Source organism: Equus quagga, chromosome 16, assembly GCF_021613505.1.
Source record: "Equus quagga isolate Etosha38 chromosome 16, UCLA_HA_Equagga_1.0, whole genome shotgun sequence".
In the NCBI taxonomy this organism is placed as follows: Eukaryota; Metazoa; Chordata; class Mammalia; order Perissodactyla; family Equidae; genus Equus; species Equus quagga.
In genome coordinates this window covers 76,546,093-76,573,673 of record NC_060282.1, presented here as the reverse complement: position 1 = coordinate 76,573,673, position 27,581 = coordinate 76,546,093, and the positions used below count along the sequence as shown (strand labels likewise).

General features: G+C 39.1%; 1 protein-coding gene across 1 annotated transcript in view; it reads left to right on the top strand.

The window, feature by feature from the left end:
* The window catches only part of ZNF704 (zinc finger protein 704), a 208,280-nt gene that overhangs the window by 31,080 nt on the left and 149,619 nt on the right, over nt 1-27,581 (top strand). Inside the window, exon 4 of the mRNA XM_046641853.1 lies at nt 14,184-14,425. Coding sequence (XP_046497809.1) covers nt 14,184-14,425 — 242 coding nt within the window. The remainder of the gene's footprint in view (nt 1-14,183; nt 14,426-27,581) is intronic.

The window sequence follows — 27,581 nt, the reverse complement described above, 5'->3', positions numbered from 1 at the left end:
ACTAATTCTCAGGAAGGTATTGCCAGAGAGAAGGGCTACAGTTCATTGCCTATTTACCACGTGTCAGTCACTTTACTAGATATTTCCATTTGATCCTTTCAACCAACCTATCATCCCTATTTTATAGATGGGGACCAGATCTTGAAGTGCAGAGAGGTTAAAAAACGTCCCCAGATCCACCACCTAACATGTGGCAGGGCTGGGATTTGATTCGTTTTACATGACTTCACAGCCAACATCGACTCCCTCCCTTGGGATATTTATGGTTCAACCAGGGATGCAGAGTTAATGATATAAATATGGTTTAACACTATGGATAGAATTTCCAGCATCATTCCTAAACAATGGGATGTCTATCTCAACCAGGGATCTTTCTGGTGCCTTCAAGCCATGTCAGATAGGTAGCTGCCTACTCAAAGGATGTGTTTTAATAGTTATAACTTAGAACTATGGTTTATTACCAATAATATTTTTGTATGGTATATTAAAGTTACAAAATCATCTTCTTTCTTATTGGCTCTCTGAGTAACATGTAGATTCTTGGGAGTTAAGAGCAAAAGAGGGTAGATTAGAATAGAAGTTATTGTAGTAGTCCATAGTTCACATGAATAACAATGGTGGCAGTAGAAATAGAGAGAAGTAGTACATTAAAGATATGTGTTGGGGGGCCAACCCCGTGGCTGAGTGGTTAAGTTCGCGCACTCTGCTTCAGCGGCCCAGGGTTTCGCCGGTTCAGATCCTGGGTGCAGACATTAGGCCGTGCTGAGGCAGCATCCCACATGCCACATCTAGAAGGACCCCGAAACTAAAATATACCACTATGTACTGGGGGGATTTGGGAAGAAAAAGCAGGAAGAAAAAAAAAAAAGATTGGCAACAGTTGTTAGCTCAGGTGCCAATCTTTAAAAAAAAAAAAATACATGTTGGGGGTAGCAGACAGAGGAGGCTGCAAAGAAAAAAAAAGAAATCCAGAAACATGGGGGTCTGGCAGGTCCTGTAGATTGGCTCATTCTCACCCTCTGCCATCCCCTTCTGTATTGTTTTCCTATGCCTCTGTGGCCAGAATTTCCCAGAATACCTTGCAGCTAGAATTCTGTGTGTGACTGAGGTTCTGCCAAGGCATTGCACCCCCATGAGGCATGTGACAAGAGGCACAGGTAAGGCTGTGTCAGGGTAGCAAGTACAGAAGAGATCTTCTGGCAAACACAGCATCAAGTTTCCTGATACTGATGCGGCACCTGTTGCGGAAGTTCTCGCTTTCGGCACCCCTGTCGTGGGGTCTGAGTGGTGAGAGGCAGTGCTGCTGAACTTTTGCTGTTCAAACTTGTGACGTGGTTGGGCTTTTCTCCTGGCTCCCTGCATTTGTCCTGTTGAACATCGCAGCCTGACACTCTAGGCTTCTTGGAGATTTAGGAACTACCAATAACCCTCTTTCTGCTTCAACTAGCTGGAGGATTCTGTTGTCTTATTCCACAAGAAAGAATTGGGACAGGTCCCGGTATGAGAAAGCCAAGAAAAGGAGGCTAATTGTGTTTAGTACTGTTGAGAATGGAAATTGAAAAGCACGTTCTTATTAAATTTAGGGATATGCGGTTCAGTGGTAACACTAGCAAAAGCAAGTTTTCTCGTTTTTGGTGGAAGTAGAAATCAGTTACGGTAAGTCCAAGAGTAAGTAGGAGGTGGGGAAGTGGAGAGAGCACATGTGGACATCTCTATTGATAAGTTGACGGTGACGAGGAATACAGCAGAGGGGCAGGAGCTGAGCAGGATCAGAGGTCAAAAGAAGGGTTTTTTTAAGGTAAGAGATATCGGAGCCTGTTTGACTGCTTGTCGGAAATACCCAGTGGAGAGGGAAACACAGGAGAGCGTGGGGCAGGGGACAGATCTGTGAGACGTTGAGCCAGTTATGTAACTTCTCTGGGACTTAGCTTCCTTACCTGTAAGGTTTGGATAATGAGATCTTCCTTTTAGGATTTTGGGGATTGGAGTGAAATAATGTGTATGAAGAAATTTTGATGCAGTGTCTCGTACTTAGTAAGGGCTTAATAAATGTATCCATTATTATTACTACAGCTACTATTATTGTCATTGTTAATTGTCTTCTGTACACTTTAGAGTATTGCGAATGTCGAATAGCAATCAGTGTTGTCTCCTGATTTTATAGATCTTCCTTTCAGCTCTTCTAAGCTGGCCCCGTTGCCATATTACCGTCACAATTACATTCATTAAGGGAACATTTATCAGGCACTCAGTATGTGCCAAGTATGCATTTATCCGGGATACAAAACTGAGCAAAACTCGGGGCCAGCCTGGTGGCATAGCGGTTACCTTCACACGCTCCACTTCAGCAGCCCGGGGTTCGCTGGTTCAGATCCCAGGTGTGGACCTATGCACTGCTCATCAAGCCATGCTGTGGCAGGCGTCCCACATATAAAGTAGAGAAAGATGGGCGTGGATGTTAGCTCAGGGCCAATCTTCCTCAGCAAAAAGAGGAGGATTGGCAGCAGATGTTAGCTCAGGGCTGATCTTCCTCAAAAAAAAAAAAAAAAAAAGGAAAAGAAAACTGATCAAAACTTGTTCTCTGCCTCCAAGTAACTTCTGGATCACTAGAGGAGAGAGAGATGGGTAAAGCATAAACACTTTATACCAAGTTTCATATTGTATCAGTCAGGGTTCTAGCAGGAGCAGAACTACTAGGAGATATGCGTATGGGGGTGTTATATTTATTCATTTATGCATGCCTGCACACACACTCAAACACACTCACACACACACACCTACTTGTGTATTTATTATAGCTGGCTGAGCTAGCCCAAAGTCCACAGGCAGGAAGGAGTGTTATCTTCAGGTCTTTCTCCACTCGTTTATCATGGGTTAGCTGGCTTCTTCGGTTGAGCCGTCTCCCTTCTTGTCAAAGACTGTCTTCAAGTGGGAGGCATTCTCCCTCATATGCTCATCTACTATGTTACACACCAATTGGACCTTTATTTCACAGAATTAAATTGATGATAAGCATATTTACAAGTTTATTCTAATATGCACTGCTTAATTTCTTCAACACACTCTAGCTGCATTTATTCACAGATTTTATTTAGTCATCTGTGCAGCTAGTAAAAGTGATTGGCTGCCTGTAAATTAAGAGCAGAACGAGCTAAAATGTGAATTCATTAGTTTTCAACTTAAGTTTTTAATTTCACCTGCTGTTTACTGCTCAAAGGAATGATAAATTGTATTTTAAATGAAACATATATTTAAGGAAGAACCTTTAGCAACCAATATTCTTTTTTACTTAAAAATCTGCTTCTGAATCTGCTCTGAAAATTACAGCAGTGGTGTTAGACAGTGGCAACCACTGATGAATTTGCAAAGCTTTTTTTATAGTTCTTATTGCCAAAGGAACTCTAGGTATTGGGTTAGTTAGTCCAACTCTTTTTGTTGCAAGAGGTTGAAATCAGTTCAGGTTTTACCAAAGAAAACAAAAAACAGGTGGAGTGAGGTGCGTGGGGTGGGGATTATGGTTCTGAGGAGAGAGATAATGGTGATCAAGCACAGAGACACCCCCCCAGACAGTGCTCTCCGTGCAGACAAGGGCTGGAAGTGTGTGGGCAATGAGCAACTCCAAGACCCCTAGTCTGGCTGAGGGTTCTCCTGCCCCCTGTTGCTGTTTCTCTCCGGAGTCTGTTCCACCCTCCTCCTCGCTCTTCCCTGACTTCTCTACTTTCTTGTGTGCACGTGGCCTGGCCTGGTCACCCTTGTTGCCACTTCTAGTCAGTTGTCAACCACTAATTGGTATCAGTTGTCTGAGTCTCTCAGATCAGATTCCTGAAAGGATTTCGTTGGGCCTGTTCGTGTCCAGAGAAGTTGTGCACTATTCTCTTCGAGAACTGACTTGCCCTTTGATTTATACATATCAGAACGACGTTCTCCAACTTACCGAAAAGTTCTGTTCCAACCACTTCTGTGAAATGTGTGGTTTGGTCAGAGAAACCACGTTTTAAAGTCTGGTTCGATTCTCAGGTCATTGGCAAATAACTGTGAAACCCATGGAGAAAATGAACTGTAACTGGGTCCCCGTGCATCTCCTCTTTCTGGCTGTGTGTTTGTGCCTAGGACTCAGGCCAGGTGGGGACAGAAGGGCTCAGGGACGCTCAGTAGAGATGGGGAGGAGACTTCAAGGATATGGGGGATGGGCTCCAGTAGGGGGCGTTGAAAGGCTCTGTGAAGTCTGTGGTCCCTCTGTTTGGTGTGCTCCAGGGGAAGGTCCCAGTGAGAAGAGACCGTGCGGCCCCTCGGGGAGAGGCTCCAGGGAAGAAAGGTCAGAGCCGCGAAGATCTGTTCTGTGCCCAGGGTCCCCGGCTCCTCCTGGCAGTGGCAGCCAGCGAGGCTCTGCGTGGCAGTCCCAGCAATTGGTGTGGACAAGTCTTCTGTTGGTTCACTGTCCCTCAGCAAAGCAGCGGCCTGTTCTCCTTCAGAAAGAAACTTCTAAGGAAAAGCTTCAGGTGGGGCCCGAATTCCACTGGCAAATATAATCCCTACAAGCCAGATGTGGAAGAAATAGTGTGGATCATCGTCATTGTTATTCCTGACTGTAAATGTCAGAACTCTTTGGAGAGTAAGTGGACTGGATCTGCTGAGAGCCTCAGACAAGTGGGAGGAAGTGTTCCTGGGCATCCCCCCCGGCCGGCCTGGCTGCTGGAGGACCGCCCTTAACACCTTACTCTCCAGGAAGCCTCACTCCCCAGGAGTTTCAAAACTTAGGTAACTTGAACTGGGACTTGGATCTGAAGTTCGGCCTTATTATCTCTTTACAGATTTGTCCTGGGTTAACCTGGTGATATCTGTAGCTTCAGAGTCCCTTAATTTAAAAGTAAAATGAACGCTGTTTTCTCCCGACATTTTATTATAAAGTAAGGTTGCCTTCCTGGAGGTAAAGCCCTCCTGAAATAAAGTTGGATACTTGATAAGGAAAGGATTAAGGTGGCGGCCACCCTGTACTTATTTTTCACCTATTTCTTCCCCAAATGACAGCACGGTTCCCTGTTTCCTTCTTGGTAGCTTAGGAAATTTCTTTTGGACCGAGGGATTCTGTGACCCCACCCTCTGCAGCTCTAGGAACTTGGCACCCATCATCCTGAGACTTTGATTAGTGGGTGCTGCCATTAGAGCACATATAATCACCTGAAAATTGACTCATTTGTTTATTCCCCGAGTGCTTATTGGGGGCCCACTCTGTCTCAGACACTCTTCTCTGTGCTGGGAAACGTCAGTACACAAAACAAAAAATGTCCACCCTCATAGACCTAATATTCTGGTGGTGCAGCCCAGACCTTAGACATAATAAAGAGTAAATTTATTTTAGACTATGGAGGTGAGGAGTGGGAGGGAGCGCGGCAGTTGTAAATAGGGTGGTCAGGGTTGGTTTTGCAGAGAGAGAGCTGTCTGAGCAAAGACTGAAGGGGTGAGGAAGCAAGCAGCGTGGATGTCTGAAGGAGGAGCATTCCTGGAAGATGGGGCAGCCAGTGAAAAGGCCCTGGGGCAGGGTGCTGCTGGCACGTTCAGGGCCAGCAAGGATAGGGGAGAGGTGGGAGAGGTGGGAGTGGAGGGAGGAAGTAGGAGAAGGAGAAAGAAGGATAGAGGGGGGCCAGATCGAATGGGCCTTAGAGACCCCTGCAAGGACTTTGGCTTTTATTCTGTGTGAAATGTGGATCCAGAGGGTTCTGAGCTGAGGAGGGGTATGATCAGACTCTGGTTTTTAGGGAATGAGGCTGCCTACTGTTATTGAGAAGGAACTGGGAGATGGGGAAGGCTGGACAAGGATGGAAACAGGGATCCAGGGAAGAGACTGTTACACAAATCCAGGCAAGAGATGATGGTGAGTTGACAGAGTCGAGTTCTGATAACTCTGAGGTGGTGAGAAGTGACTGCACTCTGGACATATTCTGAAGGCAAGGAGCACAGAACTCTCACATGGATTGGATGTGATTGGTTGAGTTAAATTTTGACTTATATAAAACAAATGGAATGCCTAATTTATGTGGTAAGTTCAAAATTCTGTATACAGAAGTTAAATCCAGTAGAGTCGACCCACATTAGTGTTGATTTCCCCTCTCTCCGTACATTTGGTTGGAAAAAATATACAGGTCACGTTAGCTGAGCTTGAATTTAAAATTGGGCTTTACAGAAATAGATATTTCTGTTCAGGGCTTTTCCGAGAGGATTTTTAAAAATACTCAAGTTGTGTGTTCTCACTTGCATAATGTTAATAAAAGGCTTGAAACTTCAGCCAAAGATTTTTGCAATCACTTTCTCTCCTAAGTGTGCGGCTGACTGATCTGCCATTAGGCAAGCCAAGTCACACTTCATTGAATATTAAATTGTCAAGATATTAAAGTTAAAACTTGCTGTAGTAAACCCAGCATTAACAACACTGATTGCTGAGATAGTGTAGTTGTGCGGTTGGAAGGCGTGGTTCCAAAACTTAAGACTAGGTTTCAACTCTGTTGGACTGAGTTTTATTTCTCGCCCCATCATCAGATCACCAAACCAGTCTGATTTTCATCTGCCAGTGACTCTACTCGTCTTGGTGTAGAGAAATAATATACGGAGTATAAAGCAGTCAAAAAAACACTTCCTTGGTTTCAGAGGGCCCAGGGAATAATATAATCAATGGGCTAACAATTGGAAGCAATCGTTTTTAAAGTGTTTCTGCTATAGCTGTTCGTTAGCACTGCATAGATTTGCCATTCACCTTGTTTTTCTGTGTACCTAGCGTGAAATTTGAAGAATTTAATCTGAAGTGAGGAGTAGAGTTCTGTTGACTATTTTTGGACATGGTCTTTATCAATTGACTCAAGTCTAATCTTTCTTTGAGCATGACCGTTAGTGGTAGTATTTTAAGTTAATTAAAAAATCAGTTGTTCCTGTTACTGATATATCCTTTGCTTCTTTTGTAACATGCTTTAAAATCTGTGGGTCTGATTTCGTGTTCCACACTGTAGTTGACGTGTCATTGTCATCAGTCACTAAATATATAATGTCTAGTTATGTGTTTTCAAAGGAAGTTTTTAGAGTAAATCCTAATGTGGGGAAACACAATCTCAAATACGAAAAATTCTCTGTAAAGTTTGTCGGATGTGACTGTGTGCTTTCCTGGCGAATGGAAGTCTTAAAGAGTTGTTCTGCCGGTTGGACCATCCCATATCTCCCATGGCTTGCTCTCCAGGAGCCATTTTTGCTGTGGCCTGAATTTCGTTCTCTTTTCCAGAATTTCTATACAACTTTCTTACTATACAGAAAGCCCCAACAGGCAAATGGGTTGGCTTTCTGCACATTGTTCCTAGAAATCCAGTTAATATCCAGAGCCAGCTCTTCAAATCTTATTGGGTTGAAATGAGTAAGCAAGGACAGTTTCTAAGAGTGAGTGTTGACACATGCCTTTTGGCATCTTACTGCTATAAATCCGTAGGAAGGGTGTTAGGATTAAGGTGACCTCGAAGGCATTTGGGTATAGACAGAAGAATTGATCAAGTTAAGTGGGCTGGTGTCAGAAGCCGTCCTCTTTTCTGATGCGCTGTTATAATTCTCCTATGGAAACCAGATGTTTTTGTTTTGAGAAAGGCTGATGAGCCTCAGTCCGTGTCTTAGAAATCTGCATTCAATTTACAAAGGACACCATTTAGAGAAATTCAAGATTTAAATAGATACTGTTAACTTCTTGTGAAAAAATTGTAATTTTCCCAAGTATATCATATTTATAGATATGCTGTTTATCTTCTTCTAGGAAAACAAAAGCTGTTCATTGGAATAAAAACTTTGAGTTTTATTTCAGTTAACTCAGTAATTGGTAGTATTCTTATGTAATTGAACACTGGAGCTTTGTTCTCTTGCAAGAAATTACTCTGGATAATGCCTGTGTCTGTGATGTGCTGTATGAGGGGCCTCTGTTGCGTAAGAAGAAGGAATCCAGTGGTAGTTGGTATGGTACGATATGTCTGAGATGTTGATGATCAGTGGAAGTAATAGTGCAAGTAGAGGTATTATTTTAGATAATTCACTTTTCTCCTTTAATATATGCATATATACTAATAGCTGAAAGCTAGTAGAAGAAAAAGTCATGGTTATATAAATGCCAGATTCTTAAGAAACTTTAAATAAAAATGGTGTATATTTTTTCATAATAGAATAACTTCATAGATTTTAAAATATCAAACTTTACATGAACATTGTAAAAATTACAAACAAGAGAGAAAGCAAAATTGGCTTATAACTCTGCTCCCGAGGAAAACCATTGTTAACCTTTTGGAATGTCCAGTCAGAATTTTTTCTCCCTTTATGTATACATATCCCTCCATCCTGAGGTCATATACATATACTCATTTGGATTTCCTTTTTTTCGAATTAATATGTGAAATATGTTTCCATTTTAATAAGTGTAGAGCTATATCTCTGTTTTTAACCTTACATATTATTTGTTCATATTTAATTCAAAATTTATTGACGGTTGTTTAGGAAATTTGCATTTCTTAATAATTTAAGAACTTCTTTGATAAATATACTTGTGTGCATGTCTGTATTTTCCCTTAGATGCAGAATTGCTAAAACAAAGGGGGTGCACAATTAAATCTGCTCCCTTTTGCCAGGCGGCCTCCGTCAACATGTATACTCCGTCAACATGTATACTCCTACCAGCAGTGGTTGGAAGTGCCAATTTCCTCATATGTTGACCAGCACAGACCATGATTCCTTATAATTTTTATGAATCTCATAGAAAAATTGTCTCTGTATTTTAAATTTTTAAAATTTGCAAACTTAAGTAAAAATCTCCCATAACCGTACCACTTACAAATTGTGTGTGTGTGTCTGTACACGTGTAGATGTGTATCTAATTATAAAAGAAATGAAAGAGCTCTCCTGGCCGGTCAGTCTTCTGTTTTTTAAGGTGTGTAGTAGCTTTTTAGCAAACTACTTTGTTTTTTAAAAGCAGTGAAATCATTGCCTAACATACTAGTCTGCAACTTGCCTGTTTCTCTTAATAGATCGTGAACAAAAGTATTCCTCTTAATAGACCATGGATGTATTCTGATGACCTTCTTTTTAGTGACTTCATGGTGTGTCTCCTGTATGGCTGTTCCGTACTTTGTTCCCCCATCAAGGAAATTTTGTTTGTTTGATTTAGCAATTCCAACCTTTGGGAATTTTTCCTGCAGAAATCCTTGCACAAGGGCATAAAGGTATATGCAGACATACACAAGGATGTTCACTTGCCATTATTTTTAATAACGAAAAATTGAAAAGTACCTCAACGTCAAGAAGAGATTGGTTTAAAAATATAATCTTGTGAAATGTTATACCTTCAAAATTTTAAAATGTAGTAAACCTACTATTAACCTGAAAAGATACCCATGATTTATTGTGAAGAATTAAGTTGCAGAATAATGCATGTAGTGTAATCACGTTCGTGTTTAGACACTCCAAACAGTATAATATAAACACAGATAGGTATTTAATGCATTTTAAATCATTTGAAGTTTTGCAGTGAATTATTAAAAGCTGTTCCGTTTGGGGGGGGACCTGACTGCACAGGGTTGGAAGGAGAGTGGGGAGGAATAAAAAGCTTTCCTCGTTTTATTTTACGCACATTTCTATTGAAATTTTAACAAGGCTTTATTTTGTAATAAACATTTTTAAAAATGAAAAGTACATTTAAACTCTACAAAAACAGGGAAAAATAAAAAGTTTAAGTGAGACGAGATAGTTTCTGAGATTCCACCTGCTTAACAGTTTATGAGTCCATGGAAACACAGATAAGTAGAAAGTAGTATTTCTTAGAGGCACAAAATGTTTCATTCACAATGTGGTAGAAGAGTGAGAAGACAAAAAGAAGAAGAGAGAGTCAATCATAGAGTCAGAAGGGAGTTAGCTGGAAGCAGAAGTGGGCGCCATTGACCTTGGTTCTAGAGGAACACAGAAGAACTCAAATTCCTCTTCTTCAAGATTGCTCTACACATATGTACGAGCAGCGATGTGGGCCATAAGCCTTCCGTTTTCTAGACAAAATATTCCAGTTGCTCCCAGTGAGATCTTTTGCCGTCCTGATCACCCTGTTGTGTTTGTTGCAATTTGTCAATGTCCACCTTGAAATGTGGCTACCGGAATCAACTACCACTGCCAACTCCAGACTCATCAGTGTCTGATACAGTCAGATTGAACCTTCCTTGTGCAGGAAACACTTTTTTTTTCTTTTAAATCCAGACCAAGATTATTCCTAAACCTTCGCCTTGTGTTGTCTCCTGAAAATTGCTAGTCAGCAGTCCTGCTGTTTTTCTTCATTATTTGTCTGGCTTCTCGTTCTGTTTTGTTTTTTCTGGCTGTCTTTTGTTGTTGAACCCTTTGCCTCCTTAGGAGCTGTAGTAGACAGTGATTTCTCAGATTGCCTCGGCTTTTCTATTAACAAAAATGTCAGCTCATATGAGTCACATTTTTAATTCATATCAGCTTCAAGGAAGGAAGCTAACTTGGCGTGAGCCCTGTAGATCACCCGAAGAGTTTCCTTTTGTCACCAGGGCATTGTGTAAACTGGGGAAAGAATAAATAAGAGTGCCCTCTTTGGGCAGATGAAGTACAAAAAGTTCTTCTCTGGGTGGATGAATTAGAAAAACATCCTTCCTCCATGCGTGAAGAAGCCTGGGGACCTGGGTTGAGTGGGGACTGGATTTTGGCGCCATCTTACTGGTGTGCAGGATATAACTGTAAAAGCTTGCAGCAACCTGGATTGCAATACTACCTGTGTTCCAAAAAAAATAAAAAGACCCGTAGACATTGTGGCTGCCTCTTTGCAGCACAGTTTTCTAATTTTTGGTGTAGGGGGTTCTTGAGAAGACACCTTCCACATCAGTTACTCCTGGTTTTGTTGTTTCTTCCTGTTTTTTTTTTTTTTTAAATTAACAGTATTATTGAGGTATAATTCACATACAGTAACATTCATCCCATTGTAAAATATAATTCAATGACTTGTGTGTGTGTGTGTGAGGAAGACTGGCCCTGAGCTAACATCTGCTGCCAATCTTCCTCTTTTTGCTTGAGGAAGATTGTCGCTGAGCTAACGTGTGCCAATCTTCCTCTATTTTATGTAGGATGCTGCCACAGCATGGCTTGATGAGCTGTGCTAGGTCCACACCCAGAATCCAAACCTGTGAACCCCGGGCCACCAAAGTGCAGTGTGTGAACTTAACCACTACGCCATGATTTAACCCCAGCCCCCAATGATTTTTAATAAATTGTTAGCAAATTTTTAATAAATTGATAGCAAATATCACTATAGTTTAGATCTAGAACATTTCCATCACCGCCAAAAGTTCTCTGGTGCCATTTGCAATCAGTTCCTGCCCCCCCTCCAGCCCCATGCAATCACTGGTCTGCTTTCTGTCTTTATAGATTTGCCGTTTCTGGAAATCTCATAAAAATTGGATCCTCTCTTCCTGTAGCTGCTTTCTCCTCCTAATCTGCTAGAGGTACAATAGCTGGATGTTAGTCCTGTCCGCTTCGACTGCTGCTACAAACCCTTACTCATCTCTTTCTTCCCATTCTGCCTCAACAGTCAAACATGCTCTGTTATCTCCCATCCCAGAGCATTCTCCCTTGTCCAACATCCTCTCCAGCCACCACCCTTTCTGTCTGGCCCATTTCTGAGCCCAACTTCTCAAGATTGGTCCTCATGTACTCGCTTCCCCCTCTTCTCCCCTGTGAACTCTCCTTTTAAAAAGTCTTTTTAACGTAATATTTGATATGAATAAAATGACATTAAAAAGAACATGTGATATATATGTAAATTTTAAAGCCTAGGAACATAGTGAATATCTACACCTGTTGCCCCCTCCATCCACCAGCCTTACAAACAGCAGAACCCATGACTCAAAGTATCAGCCTCTCTTACTCATCTCTACATTGTTTTGTCCTCTTTGGTCATTTCTGACTCTTTCTAATTCCATTTTTAAACAAGAAAGCTGGGCTAAATTGTCTTTGAAATCCATTATATTGCTAAGATTCCCTGATTAATATTGAGAGATTAATTTTTTGTTTAGAATATATTATAGAAGATTTATAGCTTACATTAATGAATATTACTATAATTTATTTTACTATGAAGTCTTGGCTAAGAGCATGACATACAATTGTAACATCATTTCTATAGGAAATTTATTCTACTTTGTATCAATTTGTGCTTTAGATGCTAGGTTTTCTCCCCTAAATTTTGAAGCTAAAAGATGAGCTTCCTGTAATATTCTCCCTCAACCCCACCTCTCCTGGGATGGAATTCATTTAACCAGTCCTGGGGCCCCAAGGGAGGTGTGGAAGTCAATTATTGCTACGACTTGATACTAATGGCTACTTATATATTTAATTAATGTAATACTTGACACTCAGGGAGAAACTCTTTATAATTATCAAAACCAGGCCTTTGTTTTCATCTTTTATGCCTGGTGTTTAGCGTGTTCCCATTGTAACAGATGTTGGGGAGGAGCTGCTATGGATGTGAAAAAAACACATCCCACTCACTCCCACCTCCAGGCAGGAAAAGTTGCCTAGAAAGTGATTAGTGATAGATATTTGTAATATCTGTGATTACATTTGTCACTTTTCCAAACTACGTTTTTATTGAACATTCACTGCATTTTTTGAAGTTCGAAATGTTTTCTTAATCCTTTCTGTTGTGTACTGATGTCATTAAAACAGTTAGCTCTTAAAAGCACTCATTTTTCTTGGACTGTTGTTTTATTTCCTTAGTGCATTCTAAAGAATATAGTAACTCTTTAATGAGTGCGAGTAAACCAAAAGTGGCTGACCGTCTCCTGGGTCAGCCCAGGAGCTGGCTGGGGCTAGGTCTCACGGGCACACCCTGCAAAGGTCTTCTCTTCTCCCTGCCAGGTGTGGGACAGGAAGGGAGGGAGCGCAGGTCAGAGCTCCGTGTTCACGTGGAAGATCCATTCCAGCCAAGTGGATTCCAAGCACAAGCCATCCCTGGGCTCTGGAGATGCTCATGTGTGGGCAGGTCCTGTGACTCCAACACACATATGCCTCAGAGTTTATTTTTAGTCTGAGAATTTCTAGTCATTAATATCCTCCTTGGCCAGTGTCTGCTGTTATCGAACACACATACTCTCCTTTTTGTTCTGAAAATGCGTTATGTTTGTGGCTTGAGCTTCTATAATTCTAAATCTTTTGGTCAAACTCTTTGTGCTTTTCCTCCGACCTAAAATGAAAAAGAAACAAACGAGCCTATCTTCTATTTAAGTGAATGAGGGAAGATTTACTGACTGCACAGAGTAACTCGATGAGAGGGCTGGACTGGCGGTGTGGACCTGTGAAATGTCTTATAGGTGCAGATGTGAAACATGCTTGCCTGGTTAGTGAGGCCCCAGGTCACCAGAGAATCTGGTTCTTCTTCGTACACTTAGGACTTTAACGAGTTTGCCCCAAACCTCATTTATAATTCCAGGCATCTTACGAAAACCTTTTTTGACTTCAGTCTCCTTTTTTCAGTGATCACAAATTCTGAAATAACCGGATTCAATTCCCTGAGGTTTAATTCTATATTTGTCTTAAACCTTCATCATCACTGCATCTAGTCAAAATGATAAGAAAAATTAATATGACTTTTTTTTATCATACTAATGAAACGATTTCATAAGATCTTAACTGCTGTAGCTAAAGGATAAAAAGCATTTCTTCATGAACTAAAGAGTCTGGTTAAGACCACTATTCGTAGTCAAAGATAAGACTTGGTTTATATGTAAGGCTCTCCTGTGTTAAACATAATCAGCATAAAATATTTAATAATTTATTTACTTAATTGAGTTTTCTCAGTTGTAGAAGAGAAAACAGTGATGTCTTAAATTCTTAGATTTTTTTTTAGAAGACTTATGCTTTCAAGTCTTCACAGTTTTTGTGGTCTGAAAGTCTTGTATTTGCCATGCTTCTTGTTTGCGTTATGACAGATGATACATCAACTGTATGTTACTATGTAACGTCATTTTATTTCTGTTACATTTTTCCCATTTAAACCATAAAAGCTTCAAGATGAGGACGGAGGGCAGCGTCTGTGGTCTGTCCTCACGACCATCTGCGCACAGTCGTGCAAAGCTGGTATTTTGCACAAGTAAGAGTGTTTGCGTTTCCTTTCACAGGTGGGGAGCATTAAGCGGGAAATGACCTTCACATTTCAAGCAGAGGACGTCAGACGTGACTCTAGCAAAAAAGTGTCTCATCAACACTTGTTCCCCTTGGCCATGGAGGAGGATGTGAAAACGACAGACACCAAAAAAGCCAGCCGAGCCCTTGACCATGAAAAGGAAAACACTCGCTCCATATGTCTGCTGGAGCAAAAACGAAAAGTCGTTTCTTCGAATATTGATGTTCCTCCAGCAAGGTAAGGGGACGGCAGCCCTTGCGTGTGCGCCCGGGAAGTCAGTGGAGAGCGCGCACAGGCTCCACCGTATCTCTCTGAAGTGTACAGACTTAAGAAGGGTTTTCTGCCAGGAACTTGTTTCTGTTGCTTGTGTGAAATAGAGCAGCTGGCCCTGCTCTTCAGAACTGACTCTGAGGCTGCGATAGTTGGAAATACTGCAGCTCTAGAAAAGAATGTTTTGTTAGATTTTGGCAAATGAATAATAAAGAGCGAAAGAATAAAAGTTACAAAAAAGAAAAAGAAAAAAAGAAAAGAAACATGAAATGTAGGACTGAGCAGAGCCACTTAAAAGCAACGGTCCTCAGGTCTTGGGGCAGGGTTGGAGAGCTCTGGCTGCAGGCTGGATTCGGCCCCGGCCTGTTCTTTGTGGCCTGCGAGATCAGAGTGATTTTTCATTTTTAAAGGGTTAAAGAAAATGAAGAATATGTGACATAGATCATAGGTGGCCTGCAAAGCCTAAAATATTTTCATGTGACTCATTACAGAAAAAATTTGCTGATCCCTGGTTTATATCATGGTGATCCTTTAAAGACAGATCTACCTTAGAACAGGGCCAAGAGGGTTTATCTGAAATAGCAAAAGGCTTTTCTCACGTTATAATTTTACTGAAACCACCTCCGGCAGCATTGAACCAAAGGATGGTATTATGGCAGAATGGCAATGGAATGGTGTAGAATATCCATACTTGACCTCTTCCTTATTTCCTTGCTTATCACTTATCTCATCTAGAAAGTAAGTTCCACCTTGGCCAGGATTTTAGTCCGTCTTGTTCATGCTTTATCCATGGCGCTAGGACGATGCTTAATTACATCCTAGGGGCTCAATAAACATTTGCTGGATGAAGGAAAGAAAGGAAATTCTGTAGTACAAAAGCTGGCTTATTTTTAATGAGTACCATATTTTGTTACCCAAAACCGTTTATAATGAAACTTTATAAGCAATTGTTTGAGAAGTCCTGCATTTCTTAGAGTGGTTTCTGACAGCTAACTAGGAAAATGGTATCTTTGGATAAGGGGTAAATGTTCTTTTTCTACCTATTCATTTTTTGTAATTAAAATTTCCTTTATTTCTATGTTAAATCAAAAGTATCTTCTCTAGAAAATTACATATTTTTCTATTCTGCTACCAAATTTGTCAGACTTTCTAAAATTATAGGCCTCCTTGTTTTCCTTAACCTTTAATTGAAAATTTTCATATCTTTGTTACTTCTAACTACTTAGAATTATTTGCTTTTCTAATTTTTTCATGCAAAATACCCGTTAAATTCTTTAGGCTTAGTTCCTTTCAGTAGGGGTTCATTGTGAAATGTTTTATCATGCCCTGAACCTGTTTGGCACCTCAATTCATATCTGTTATTTGGGTGACTCATAGGAAACATGACATGTTAATTTGAAATGTGAAGAGCTGTGGTTTTATTTTCTTCCTAAGTTTGTAGGGCAAAGATTAGACTTCCTAACGTCAGAGAGTTTAATGCCAACTTGCAATTCTACAGGCCTTACTCTACGTAAGGTTTTCATTAGATGATTTTATATGTTAAAAGACCTGGAGTTAATAATTTTAAATTGCCATAGATTGTTTTAGGTTTATCTTTATTCTTAAATTTCACCCCACTTGCAATAGTTTCTGGGAAAAATAATGAAAAGAGGAGGAATAAAAATGCTTCTGCCTTTTCTGACTTTGGTGTGTGGAATATTTTTTTCCACCTTCTCAAATTCACTGAGTGTACTTAAAAGTTATGAGTCAAGCTAGTGTTCTTGTGGGGTTCTTAAACAGTATAGGGGAATTAATTAGGTTTTAAGTCCATTAATGTACGGCAAAAATTCCCCAATGACAGGGTATAATTTAGACATATTAATCTATTGTGGGAAGTACTAGTTAAAGCTTCGTTGTTTGAGATCTCCACTAATACATTTGTTTTCATTGCTATGGTAAGAATTGAATCATCGCAAATATGCCGACAGTTGGCGAAATGAATTGCTCTTTTTTTTTTTAAGTGATGATGAAGGAATCACAAATTATGGAGTTTAATTATCTAACTCTCAACACTTTCTGTTCTATTCCCATTTACTGTTAGCAAGTTATTTTGTAAATGTCAACTTTCCACTGTCATCGAAAGTAGATCAATATTTTGTTTTAAAGAAATTCTTTTACCTAACGTGGTAGGAAGATACAAGATTTTTCTTTTTGTTTATTAAGGAGAAATATAATTATATCTGTTGGCAGTATATAAATATGAAGTTTGAGTAAGTCTACAGTATAGTGAAATTTATTGGTATAGGGAAATTTATATATCTATATCATATATAATATATACTAGTATGTATTTTATATTCATATCTATATAAATATACATAGTCTATATAGTTATATCTATTTATATAATTATTGCAACTTATTCTCCCAAATCCAGATGTTATATATGGGTCAGTTCTAGAAAGGCAGAATAATCATTTTAGACGAAAGGGTGTCACTTGTGTAGATAGAGCTCAACAGTTTAAAATCAGTTCGCTATCATCTTTCTCAGTTTATCTTTTGCTTATTTTCACTATAGCCCAGAAAGTTTTCATTGACCTTATGCTGTCTGTGGTTTGTAAAATGAAACTTGCAGTTTATTTTCTATGGTTTGTGTAATGAAAACAATGGATATATTTTATGTTTTCTCATGTCCCTGGAAAGGTCTGGGGACCACCCCCCCTTAACCTCTATAGCTCACTGTGATTGAGCATCACTGACTTCATCTCCTGCTTCCATTCAGTAAACATTTGTTGAGTACCTGCCATGAACCCAGTACTCAGTAAAGAAATGCGTGAGATGGGGTGGCAACCCTACAGGAGCTCACAGAATCACAGTTCCTAACTTGTTGCCTTCTCCTTAGAACTGGGTGAATTTGTATGTAAAGGAGAATCTCTTAATCTTAAGAAATTATTAATTTGACACAATTACTTAAAGGCCTAATTTTCTTTTATTAGTACCTTTTTCAATATGTGGACGAATGGAATGGAGAAGGAGGAACTCTGGATTTGAGAGCTATCTTACAAAATCCCTGTTTGTTTACCTGTTTTCTGAGGCCCCATTTAAAAGTTGCTAGTTTCAGGAAAATAAAAATTTATGTAAGTTTTTAATCCAGGTGTGTTAGGCTGGGTCATCCAAGAAGTAAAAGCCAAGACAGGATTAAACATGCCAAGTGTTCTGTTAGGGCAAACATCTGTGGGAGAAAGGGGGTGGGGGACGGCAAGGAAGGAGGGACTTGCAGGTCTGAGCCCGGTGAGGGAGAGATGGAGGGACGGTCGGGTCGAAGTGTCCCAGGCTGCCTCGCACGGCCATCAGGAGTCCTACATTCTATTAATGCACAGAGTCCACTTTCCCCTGGGATATTGCGTGATCGATTTCAGGAAGAAACAGTGTTTTCTTTTTGGGGGGTGGTAGTGGTGTATGCATTATAGACTTGAGGTACTCAAGATACTCCTCAAATTCTTCCAAGTTCTTAAGTGGATAAAACTAAACAAAGAGAGAAAGAGAGTGTAAGAGAACATGTCACCGATTAGTGTTTCTCTTTGGAACTAAAGGTCTATCATTAACAGAAAAAATATCTTCCCGACTTGAAGAATTAGTGGGGAGCAATAATGTGGGTCGAGGGAACCAGTACCAGGAGCAGCGATGCTCAATGACCAGTCTCTCTCTGTGCATGTTTAGTGACTTGTTCATTTAGTGATGTCTGGTTATAAAAAATAACGGCCCCTCCCCAAAAGACTGTGAATTGAGAATGAGTAGTTACACGTTATAAATATGTTATCTTAAGTATTTTTTAATCTCAAGGGAAAAATACTAGCTTTATTGATCTCTATAGAGAGTTTAGGAATATGAGCTTCAACAGTGTAAGGACAGGAATAAAAGAGGCGGGGGTGTGAACTCTGGAAGAGTCGAGCCAGAATGGAATTCCAATACTGTAAATACGAAAGAAATGAATCAGAGGCCGAATTAAGACAAAGACCAGTCAGAGATTTCCTGTGGGCAGAGCTCACTGGTTCATTAGCCAAGACAGTAATTTCAGCCCGATGTGAAAAAGATGAGGAACATGGGCCCAGATAATAAATGAGTCATGCTCAGCTCAGTGGTGGAAATTGGAGGAGAAAGAAGATTTGAAATCCAGAGTAGGAAATTTACAGATTGGCCAGGGATGTAAGGCGTGGAAGTAGTTCCTGGAATGAGCGCCAAGCTAGCGGAGTAACATGAGACTTCTTATGATTTGGCCTGATTGAATTTGGTTGGTAACACCAAATTCTTTCACAGTGCAAGGAATGTCCCTTTGAGTATTTGAACTGACCCGATGGGTAACGAGGCAGCATGGTAAAACCTGTAAGTATCAGAAAAGAGAACGTAAAGGGCTCAGGAGAGTCGCCTTTGGAGGAGAAATTTTCCACTCATTTTAACTCTGCTTGGTTGTGCGGAGGAGTTGGGAATACCTCTAGGCTGGTTTCTTTATACGGTTCATAAAGATTGTTCCAGTGTTTGTATACATTTTAAAGACTGATGTCATGTTCTTTGGCATATATGAATTTAAATCTGCTACATTTAAAGTCTGATTGTGTAGTAAATAATGTAGACATTTACCAAAAGAGAAATAAAGGGAAACAAGTGCTAGACACTCTCTATGATAGCATCATGTAAGAACTAAGAAATTGTAAAAGGGTTGTAAATTGTGAGGTAGTGTAAGTAATGAAAATGAAAGGTTTCTGATCTGTGTGTGCCAGATGGGTTATGTCATGGGTTATGTTGTGTCCCCTAAAAGATATGTGGAAGTCGTGATCCCCTAGGACCTGCAAATGTGACCTTATTTGGAAATAGAGTCTTTGCAAATGTCATAAGTCAAGATGAGGTCATTAGGGTGGGCTGCATCCCAGTACGACTGGGGTCATGATAAGAAGAAGAGAGGAGACAGGGACACATAGGGAGAATGCCATGAGACAACGGAGGCAGAGTCTGGAGTGATGTGTCTACAAGCCAAGCAACACCAAGGATGCCAGCAACACCAGAAGCGAAGTAAGAGAAAGGGATGGAACGGATTCTGCCCCAGAGCCTTCAGAAAGAGTGCTGTGGTCTGAATGCGTCCCTGCAAAATTCTTTTGTTGAAACCTAACCCCAAGGTGGTGGTACTAGGAAGAGGGGCCTCTGGGAGGTGATTAGGTCACGAGGACGGAGCCCTCGTGAGTGGAGTTAGTGCCCTTATGAAGGAGGCCCAGTGAGCTCTCTGGCCCGCTTCCGCCACACGAGGATGCAAAAAGTCTGCAGCCTACGGGAGAACCCTCCACTGACCGTGCAGTTGCCCTCATCCCAGACCTGCCGCCTACAGAACAAGGGGGAAATCGATTTCTGTTCTTTATACGATACCGGGCCTGTGGTATTTTATTATAGAAGCCTGAGGGGACCAAGAGAGAATATGGCTCTGCCAAGTGCCTTGATTTCAGACTTCTACCCTCCGGAATTGTGAAAGAGGGAACTTCTATTGTTTTAAACCACACACCTTGTGGTGATTGTTACAGTCCCTCTGGGAAATTAACATAGGTCGCTAGTGCTGATCCGTACAGCTGCTGTCTTGCCCTATGGGTTTACTTGGAATAGATTAATTACTCATATTCATTAATTAAGTTAAGATTTATACTTAATAACATTATTAATTACCTATACCTCTTAGGGAGAGACACTATCATTGCATTTTCTATTACTGCTTACTATAGAGAAAACTTTTATGCAATATCTTTTTATAATAGCATTTTCATTAAAGCAGTAACTTACCTCATCAAATAAATTATGTAGAATTTTGTTTTTCCTATGGCTGTTCAAATTGTGGATATTTGTTTAGCTTGGCTCTAAATCAAGTTTACTGAGATATAATTTACATATAGTAAAATGCACCCATTTAACTATACACTTTGAGTTTTAACAAATATATGTACCCATGTAATTAATGCTATAATCTAGGTACAGAAATTTTCGTCACCCAAAAAAGTTTTGTTGTGCCCCTTTGCAAACAGCCCCTTCTCCCACCTTTAGCCTTAGGCAGCCAATATTTTATATTCTGTCACTGTAGATTAGTTTTGTCTTTGTTAGCATTCATATAAATGGAATCATACATGATGTATTTTGGGTATCTGGCTTCATTCACTCAGCGTAATGTTTTTTGAGATCTACTATATTTTGTGTCTGTATTTGTCCGTAGTTTGTTACTTTTTATTGTCATAGAGTATTCCTGTTGTGTGAATGTATGAGAATCTGATCATCCATTCACCTCTGATGAGTATTTGGGTTGTGTCCATTTTGGGGTTATTATTAATAAATCTGCTAGTATTTTTGTGTATATACCTTTGGTTGGAATGTTTTCATTTTTCCTGGGTAAATACCCAAGAGTGGAATTGATGGGTCATATGGCCATTGTATACTTAAATTTTAAGAAACTGCCAAACTTGTTCAAGGTGGTTGTACCATTTTACATTCCCGCCAGTATGGTATGAGAGTTGCAGTGGTTTTACTGGTTCACCAACACTTAATATTGCCAATGTATTTGATTTTAATCATTCTGTGCAGTGGTATCAGACGGTCGCTTTCCTTTGAATTTTTCTTATGCCTGGTGATTTCATATGCTCATTAAGCGTTCACTTATCTTCTTTTATAAAGTATCTTTTCAAGTCTTTGCCTATTGAAAAATTGCATTGTTCGTCTTCTAATTATTGAGTTGTAAGAATTCTTTATGTATTCTGAAATCAAGACCTTTGACAAATATGTCAATGTGTATATTTTCTCCTAGTCTGTAGCTTGCTTTTTGGTTTCTTAATGGTGTCTTTGGAAGAGCAGAAGTCTTTAATTTTGATAAAGTCCAAATTTTAATTTTTTTCTTTAGTGACTTATGCTTTTTATTTCCTAAGACTTTTTTTCTCTCCCCTTTAAGATATTTCACTTTTATCTTTTGTATGTAGTTCTATGATCCATTTAAAATTAATTTTTGCATATGGTGTGACATAAGGATGGAGGTTCCTTTTTTTCCCCATATGGACATGGAGTTGTTACAGTTGTTGGAAAGATTATCCTTTCCCCAGTGCATGACATTGACATCTTTTTAAAAAAATCAACTGGCCACATATGTGTGTGTCTAATGCTGGACTCTGCTCTGGCATTTATAGTATGTCTGTCCTGTTGCCAGCACTACACTCTCTTGATTGCTCAGGTTATGGTAAGTCTCGAAATTAGGTAGTAGAGTCTTCCAACTTTGTTCCTCTTTTTCAACCATATTTTTGACAATTCCATGTTTGTTGGATTTCCATATAAATTTTAGAATATTTTGCCAATTTCTACCCCCCAAAAAAGCCTTTTGGGATTTTGATTGGTATTACATTGAATCTGTAGGTCAATGTGGGGTGAATTGACATGTTGAGAATATTGAGTCTTCTAGTTCATAAGCATCTTTCCATCCACTCAGGTCTTTCATTCTTCTCACTAGTGTTTGTAGCGCTCACTGCTTAGGTCTTGCACTTATTTTGTTAATTCATTCCTAAGTATTTTATCTTTTTAGATACTGTTCAAAATGACATTATTTTAAATGTCAACTTCCAGCTCTTCATTGCTGGTACACAGAAATACAACTGGCTCTTGTATTTTGACCATGTGTAGTGAAATCTTGCTGAAGTTAGGCATAAGGGTTTTTTTAGCTTTTTTTGGTAGTTTCCTTAGGAGCCTCTACATAGATGATCATGTCGCCTACAAATAAAGACAACTCATTACTTTTCCTTTCCTAGATGAACACTCTTCATTTGTTTTTTGTCTTGCTGCCCTGGCTTGGACCTCCGCTACAATACTGAATATGTGTCGTGTTCTTAAAGGGGAAAGCACTCGGTCTTTCGCCAATAAGAATGATGATAGTTGCAGAGTTCTTTTTGCTGCTCTTGTCGTTTTCTGTTTTTTATGAAGTACTCTCCTACTCCTAATTTGCTGAGTGTTTTTTAATCATCAATAGATGTCGAAGGTTGTAAAAAAATTTTGCATCTATTTACGTGAGCATATTTTTAAAAATTATTTTAATATGTCAAATTACATTGATTGGTTTTTGACCGTCGAATGAGTCAACTTTGCATTCCTGAGCTAAAAGCCCCTTATATATTGAAGGATTAATTTGTGCTAAAATTCTATTAGGGATTAATTCATCTCCATTTATTGACCTGTCATTATGTTTATTTGGATCTCTCTGTCTGGTTTTGATGTCGTTTTAATGCTGGCCTCATAGAATGGGTTGGGAAGTGTTTTCTCCTCCTCTGTTTTCTGAGTTTGTTTTAGGACTGATATTACTTTTCTCTCTCTCTCTTTTTTTTTTTTTTTTTTGAGGAAGATTAGCCCTGAGCTAACATCTGCCACCAATCCTCCCCTTTTTCCTGAGGAAGACTGGCCCTGAGCTAACATCCGTGCCCATCTTCCTCTACTTTATATGTGGGACTCCTGCCGCAGCATGGCTTGCCAAGTGGTGCATAGGTCCACACCCAGGATCCAAACCAGCAAACCCTGGGCCATCCAAGCCTAACGTGCGACCTTAACTGCTGCACCACCAGGCTGGCCCTGGTATTACTTTTCTCTTAAAGGATAAATCCACCAGTGAAGCATCTGGACCTGCAGTTTTCTTTATGGAAGTGTTTTTAATTACAGATTCAATTTTAAAAATTGATATAGTGCTATTCGGGTTTTATGTTTCTTTTTCAGTCAGTTTTGGTAATTTATGTCTTTCAAGGAATTTATCCGTTTCATAAAATTGTCGATTTTATTAGCATATAGTCGTTCATAATAGTCCCTTATTTTTTAGTGTCTGTAGAGTCTACAGTAACGGACTCTCTCTCATTTCCAATGTGAGTTATTGTGTCTTCCTCTGCTCTTTTAAATGAGTCTAACAGTTTATCTCACTTTTCTCCAAGAGCCAGCTATTACATGTCTTGATTTTCCCTTTGTTTGTCCATTTTCTGTTTCAGTGATTTCTTCTTTTATCTTTATTATTTCCTTCTGCTTATTTTGAGTCTAAGTTCTTCCTCTTTTTCTAGCTTCTCAAGGTAGAATTTCAGATTATTAGTTGTAGACCTTTCTTCTTTTCTATCGTAAGCGTCTAATGCGATGACTCCTTGTAAGCTCTTGTTTATGTGCACCTCCCAAATTTTGTTAGGTTGTTTCTTTTTAAAATTAGATTGTTAGAATTAGCCTTTATTTTAAAAAAGCAAGAGGCACAATGCATTTTTCTTATCATTTATAATTAAGAAAACAACCCACAAAACAGAAATATAGAGTATATTCTTGATATAGGATATTTGACTCGCTACATTTATTATAATTAGTGATATATTTGGAATTCTTTGCCATTTTTCTTTCATTTTTAAACGATGCTTTACTATTTTTTCCTCTTTCCTACCTTTTTGGATTGATCTAGCTTTATGAGAAAGTTATATATTCAGTTTCTTTTTCTTTTAGGATTCGTTACTCAATACCTTATTTTAAGATTTTATATTTTTTTGGGAGCAGTTTTAGGTTCACTGCAAAATTGAGAGGAATATATGGAGATTTCCCATATAACACCATCCCCATATATGCGTAGCACGGCCCCCGCCCCATTAACAATCTCTCTCACCAGAGAGTACATTTGTTAGAATTGATGAACCTGCATTGACGTCATAATCACCTAAAGTCCATAGTTTATATTAGGCTTCACTCTTAATTCTGTGGGTTTGGACAAATGTATAATGACACATATCCATCATTATAGTATCATACAGAGTAGTTTTTACTGCCCTAAGACAGTAAAAAATACTGTGTGCTCCACCTATTGACCCCTACCCTAACCTGAACCCCGGCAACCAGTGATCTTTTTACTGTCTCCATAGTATTGCCGTCTCCAGAACGTCTATTGTTGGGATCATGTCCATTTTAGGTTGGCTCTTTTCACTTAGTAATTTGCATTTAAGGTTCTACCATGTCTTTTTGTGGCTTGACAGCTCATTTCTTTTTTGTGCTGAATAATGTTCCGTTCTCTGGATGTACCACAGTTTATTTATCCTTTCACCTACTGAAGGACATCTTGGGTGCTTCCAAGTTCTGGCAATTATGAGTAAAGCTGCTGTAAACACCTGTGCGCAGGTTTTTGTGTGAACATAAGTTTTCATCTCCTTTGAGTAAATACCTAGGAGCGCGATTGCTGGATCGTATGGTAAGAGGATGTTTAGTTTTGTAAGAAACTGTCTTCCCAAGTAGCTGTACCATTTTGCATCCCGACAGCAGTGAGTGAGAGCTCCTTTGCTCGTTGTCCAGTATTTGTTGTGTTCCCGATTTTGGCCATTCTAAAAGATGTGTAGTAGCATCCAGTTGTTATTGTAGTTTGCATTTCCCTGATGACATATGATGTAGAGCCTTTTCATATGTTTATTTGCCATCTCTATATATTCTTTGATGAGGTGTCTGTTAAGGATTTTGGCCCATTTTTTAATCAGGTTGTTTGTTTTCTTATTGTTGAATTTTAACACTCAACATGTGAGTGCCCAGTTGTCCCAGCACCATTTGTTGAAAAGATTGTCTTTGCTCCATTGTGTTGCCTTTGCTCCTCTGTCAAAGATCAGTTGACTGTATTTCTGTGGGTTTGTTCCTGGGCTCTCTGATCTGTTCTGTTAGTCTGGTTGTCTCTTCTTTCCTCAATACCCCACTGTCTTGATTCCTGTAGCTTTACCGTTAGTCTGGAGTTGGGTAGTGTAAGTCCTCCATCTTTGTTCTTCTCCTTCAATATTGTGTTGCTTATTCTGAGTCTTTGCCTCTCTGTAGAAACTTTAGAACTAGTTTGTCAAGATCCATAAAATAATTTGCTGGAATTTTGACTGGGATTGCATTGAATCTATAGACTAACTTGGGAAAAACTGGTATCTTGACAATATTGAGTCTTCCTATCCATCAACTTAGGTCATGTTTTCAATTCATTCACTTCAAAATATTTTTTAATTTGCCTTGTGATCTTGTTTCCGCCATTAGTTTTTTAGAAGTTTGTTGCATTTGGGAATTTTTCAGACATCTTTCTTTTATTAATTTCTCATTTGATTCTGTTGTATTCAGAGAATATATTTTGTATAATTTCAGTCATTTTGAATATATTGAGACTTGTGTTGTGGCTCAGAATGTGGTCTATCTTGGTGAATGTTCTATATGCCCTTGAAGAATATGTATATTGTGCTGTTGTTGGGTTGAATGTTCTGTAAGTGTCAATTAGGTCAAATTGGTAATAGTGTTATTCAAGAATTCTGAATATTTACTGATTTTTTGTCTACTTGTGACTACTGGTTTTGTATGTTTACTGACTTTTTTGTCTTCTTCTTTACTGATTCTGTCTTCTTCTTTCTCTGCAAGAAAGTACACTGAAAAGTTTTCTCAGATTTTGCTTTATGAATTTTAGAATTGGTATGTATTCTTGATGAATTAACTTATTATTATTATGAAATGTTCCTCTTTCTCTTTGACAATAAGCTTCTTTCTGAAATCTACTTTGTCTGTTATTAATATAGCCACGTTAGCTGTCCTAATCTTAGTATTTGCATAGTACATCATTTTCCATCCTTTTACCTTTAAGCTATCTGTGTCTTTATATTTAGAGTAGGTTTATTATAGACAGAATAATTGGGCTTTGCTTTTTGTTATCAGTCTAATTTTTGTATTTTATAACTCTCTGACTTATAATTGGAATATTTAGGCCATTTCCATTTAATATAGTTATTGATATGGTTTGGTTTAAATCCATCATCTTGTTATTTGTTTACTTTTTCCCGTATGTTCTTTGCTCTTTTTCACCCCTTTCTTGCCTTCTTTTGGATTGAGTTTTTGGCTTTTTTCCACTTGATCTGCTCTTATTAGTTGAATCTCTTTATTTGTTATGAATTTTACCTCTCAAATGCTACAATCCCCAAATTACATTTATTAATTTTTCTTTAAATAGTTATCTCTTTTTAAAATAGTTGTTTTGAGATAAAATTTACATACAATAAAATCACCTATTTAAAGTATTTTTAGTATATTTGTAGAGCTGTGCAGTCATCACCACAATTAATTTTAGAACATTTTCCTCCCCCCAAAAAAATCCTTACCTGTTAGCAGTCACTCTCCATTCTTCCCCTAACCTCTGAACCCTAGGCAACCACTAACCTACTAGTTGTCTCTATAGATTTGACTATTCTGGACATTTCATGTAAATGGAATCAGTTTGTGGTCTTTTTTGTCTGGCTTCTTTCACTTAGCATGTTTTGAGGGTTCATCAATTATCTTAGCTGTTAAGGCTGCTATTACAAAGTGCCATGGACTGGGTGGCTTATAAACAACAGAAATTTATTTCTTACAGTTCTGGAGGTGGAAGCTGAGATCATGGTCAGGTTCTGGCGAGGGTTCTCTTGTGAGTTGCTGACTGCTGACTTCTTGTTGTATCCTCACGTGACAGAGAAGAGAGCAGTGGAAGCAAGCTCATTCATGACTCTTATAAGGGCACTAATCCCATTCATGAGGGCTCCACTTGTATGACCTCATCTAATCTAATTACCTCCCAAAGGCTCCATCCACTTCCTAATATCATCACATTGGGAGGTGAAGTTTCAACATATGAATTTTGGGAGGAGACAGACATTCAGTTCATAACGTCCATGTTTTAGCACTGTCAGGACTTCATTCATTTTTATTGCCAAAATAATATTCCATTCCATGGGTATATCACATTTTGTTTATGCACTCATCAGTTGATGGATATTTGGGTTGTTTCCACTTTCTGGCTGTTATGAATAATGCTGTGTGAAAATTCGCGTTCAAGGTTTCATGTGGACATATGTTTTCGGTTTTCTTAGATGCATACCTAGGAGTAGAGTAGCTGGATTAAATGGTAACTGTATATTTAACTATTTGAGAAACTGCCAAGCTGGTTTTCAGTACAGTGCCACCATTTTACATTCCCCCCGGCAGTGTATGAAGGTTCTAATTTCTCCATATCCTCACCAACACTTGTTATTATCTGTCTTTTTTATTATAGCCTTCTTATTGGGTGCAAGATGATATCTCATTGTAGTTTTGATTTGCGTTACGG